Source organism: Canis lupus, chromosome 29, assembly GCF_048164855.1.
Source record: "Canis lupus baileyi chromosome 29, mCanLup2.hap1, whole genome shotgun sequence".
In the NCBI taxonomy this organism is placed as follows: Eukaryota; Metazoa; Chordata; class Mammalia; order Carnivora; family Canidae; genus Canis; species Canis lupus.
Genome location: NC_132866.1, coordinates 8,902,538 through 8,906,015, shown reverse-complemented (window position 1 = coordinate 8,906,015; position 3,478 = coordinate 8,902,538). Strand labels below are relative to the sequence as shown.

The window sequence follows — 3,478 nt, the reverse complement described above, 5'->3', positions numbered from 1 at the left end:
CCACAGAATCACAAGCTAAATTAATGACTGTTATTTTAAGCCAGTAAATTTAAGGGTGATTTGTTTGACAGCAGGCAGGGATGAGTGACACAGGCCCCGTGGTAGTGGGTGTAAAGGGGGGACCTGCATCCTGGGAAGGCCTGGGCCATGGGTGAGGGTGGCAGCTGAGAGCCAAGAGAGCCAAGAGCCAAGAGATGCCTGAAACCAGGAAGCCCCCGCTGTTAGGTCTCATCTTGAGGAGCCCTGGAGATCCAGGGGGCAGAGCAGAGCTGCAGGAGGAATAAGAACCAGGATGCTTGGTTGCCATGGGAATAAGTGAGATTTTAATATTGGTGAGAGGCAGCTTTAGGCATGTACTCTTTCCGGACGCTCTCTTCCCCCAGGAGGCTGGCCTTTGTCACCTCGGTGGGGAAGACTCCCCGTGATATAAAATCCTGATTCATTAGCATTAGGTCACCAGGGAATTCAGCCAAGTGGAGAAGATTCCGGTTGGTTAAGCCAGTGATGGACCGTTCTGCTTTCTTTGTGGGGAAGAATGGTTTCCGATTATTTGGATGTTGTATGAAACACTTTTTTGGCTCTTCTGACTTGAAAATTACTTTCATGTTCATCTCTTGTCTTTTCTCTGCCTTGCCTCTCTCCTCTTGCTTGGCGTCATCATAGAAATCAGCCTCATCGTCCTCGTCTTCCCCGGTCTTGTCTTTTGCCACTGGGCACAGGCGCCCTCTAGGTAGAAATGAAGAGCCCCGAAACCTCTCGATGTAGGGCAAGAGCTGCTTATTTCTTAGGGCTCGAGCAAGCTGCATCCGTTCTATGTGCTTCATGATGGTGAGCTTCTCACGTTGTGGCATTCTGAACTCCTCTGAGGGCACGATCACCTTTGCTGTCCATATTTTCTCTAGGGGCCTACAGGTGGCACAGGGAGGGGAATGCTGTGTTCTATATTCCATCACCCGCTTGTAGTTGGAAGACAGTGATTGGAGCTCCTTGAGCATTTTCCATTCTTCCTCTTGCTTGTAAGTCAGAAGTTTTCTTGCTGCTACCGTGTGAACACCACCCAGACGCTGACAACATGAAGGGGACTGTTAAAATCTCAACGGGACAGGAACAGAGGGCCATCCACAGAAAGAACTGCCTCATGGCCCCTCTCCCCCTGTGGCTGAGTGTTTGACCTCCTGTGCTGGGGGAAATGAGGTGGAGCTTTGGGGTCAGACAGACTGGGGTTCAAATCCTGTCTCTCCTTACCTACCGTGAACTTGAAAAAATTGCGCCGACTTACAGGGTGATGGCGAGACCTCCAGAAGACAGTACTTATGAAAGCAACTAGCATAAGGGAAAGGCTCCAGAAATAGCAGCTCCTGTCCCTTGTCAGCACTCCCAGTTTTATACCTGATTAAGACTTTGAAGCAAGGGAGTATTTGCTATGCAAGTGTGGGAGCCTCGAACGGACTCACCCAACTTGAGGCCACCGGGAGACTTGTATCTACATGGCTGGTGGGCTTTGAACCTCTGGCTCCACCCCCCAACCTACTGCCCAACTTCAAGGGGGGCTTCCCTGTGAATATGCTTTAGGACACTTACTAGGATCTCTTTTTCCAAGGGGGAGTATTTCCCGAGGGCAATGCGTGGATCTGATTTGTAGAATTTGGTCCATATCCTGAAAGGCAGAGAGGCAGGTAGAGTAAGACTCCAGAAAGGGCCTTCCTACTCTTAGTTTCGGGGTGGGAAACCTCAGGGCGACTCTGCATTAGTCAGGCTAGGACCACTGTGACTGGGGTGGGCTCCTCCCCTTGGCTTGTTCTGGGAGGGGTGGGAAGGAAAGAACCAGAAGCACAGGCTACACTCACTCCAGTGGTGAAGCAGAACACAGATTCCGTTGACAGCACAAGGAGTCTTTCTCCCAGAAGGAGTCGCTAGTGTTATATATCCTGACTGGCGTTCCATCCTTCCTCCACATTCCGTCTGCAACCTTCCTTTCTTGGGCTTTCTGTTTTCCCATCTTCTGACAGCCATTCTCCCATTCTCTGATCATACTCCAGAAGTCGGCTAGGAAGGGAGGTGTCAAGGCCTGGAGTTGCTTTCCAGGACAGGTTTATGGGAACCCAAAGGTCAGTCGCAAACTTTTCTTGCATCATAACTGGCTTACTTGGAGGCTATTGTGAGGTCAGAGTTTAGGCATCACATGATACTCTGGGATGAAATGGGACACCCACCACCATATTCCTGGGAGTACTGAAGTCCAGGGGAATACAGTGGGCAGAGCAGGTGGCTGGGGGAAACGGTCTGACCACATCGCTGCCACCTGTAAGCCCACAGAGACTGCTCAGTCCCTTCAGGATGAAAGCTCAGTCTCTCTCTGGTCTTTGCTTGCCTCTGCAATCTTAGTACCTCAGGCTCCATCAAGCTACTCTATCCATGGCCCTGGGAGCCAGTTTCTCAGCTGCTGTTCATGCTGTCCCCATGGGTCAGGTAGCTCTCCATCCCTTGGCAACTTGCTCATCTTTCAGGGCCTGGATCACCTGTGCCTCCCCCTGAAGATTTCCTTCCAGAATAAATCACCCCTTTGTGTTTTCATAGTCCTGGTGTCATGCTATAGAGCTTCGTCACAAATTGACTTGGTCGTCCAGTAAGTCTATCTCTCACTCTGCTCAAAAGGAAGTACCAGCAGCATCTTGTTCTTGTGTTGCTGTGGTTTAGCACAGGGCCCAGAGCGGAGAGCAGATGTTCGACTTGCTAATTCAATAAGCAATCATCCTGGGTCTCTGGCCAAAGGTGGGGTGAAGAGTGTTCTTGGTGGAAATGTACACTGGCACAACCCCTACAAAAAGTAGTTTGACAATACATACCAAACCTTACAAATGCATTTACCCTTGACCCAGAAGTTATGTGTGTAAAATAAAATATGCACAAGGTTAGTCAACACACAGCCTATTTGGGATGATAAACCTAATGACAAACTCAAATGTCTATTAATAGGGATTGGTTAGAGAGTTATGGTCAACCATGCAATGGAATACTATGCTGGAGTACTAAGGATCAAGGAAGGGGGGGATCTTTATTTATATGGAGATATCTCCAAGAAATATGGTTAAATTTATGCAAAAAGCAAGATGCAAAAGAATATAAGTCATAGACTACATTTTAGAGTTGGAAAGGAACCAATAAGCATATACATTTGTATTTCCATAATGAAAATCCAGAACAATACACACCAAAAAACTAATAAAAATGGTTGCTGAAGGTAGGCACCTGGCAGATGAGGAAGTGGCGGAAATGAGACTTTTCATTGCAAACATGATTCTGTCTTGAATTTAGAACCATGATGAACATATTACACTTTGAAAAAGTTGAAAATGAAACAGCAACTCATGGAAGAGGACTGCCATGTTGTCTCCATCAAGTATTGATCCTAAAACTTGCCTTTGACTCCACCAGGAATTTCAGAGTGGGGATGCTTACGATGTGGTCCAGGGCTCAT

The 3,478-nt window shown here is 48.0% G+C and overlaps 1 protein-coding gene across 1 annotated transcript; it reads right to left on the bottom strand.

The window, feature by feature from the left end:
- Positions 1–300: 300 nt before the first annotated feature.
- On the bottom strand, positions 301–2,204 carry C29H10orf120 (chromosome 29 C10orf120 homolog). The gene is made up of 3 exons (XM_072805015.1): positions 1,848–2,204; positions 1,582–1,657; positions 301–1,064 (listed from the first exon to the last, which is right to left on the bottom strand). The coding sequence occupies exons 1-3, from the start codon at positions 2,030–2,032 to the stop codon at positions 324–326; spliced, it is 1,002 nt and encodes a 333-aa protein (XP_072661116.1). The 5' UTR covers positions 2,033–2,204; the 3' UTR covers positions 301–323.
- Positions 2,205–3,478: the final 1,274 nt, after the last annotated feature.

Coding starts and splice junctions, on each gene's coding strand:
- C29H10orf120 (XM_072805015.1), bottom strand. CDS start 2,032: ATGATCAGAGAATGGGAGAATGGCTGTCAGAAGATGGGAAAACAGAAA. Junction 1,658..1,847: donor TGTTCTGCTTCACCACTGGA/GTGAGTGTAGCC, acceptor TCTGCCTTTCAG/GATATGGACCAAATTCTACA. Junction 1,065..1,581: donor CCTTGGAAAAAGAGATCCTA/GTAAGTGTCCTA, acceptor TCATGTTGTCAG/CGTCTGGGTGGTGTTCACAC.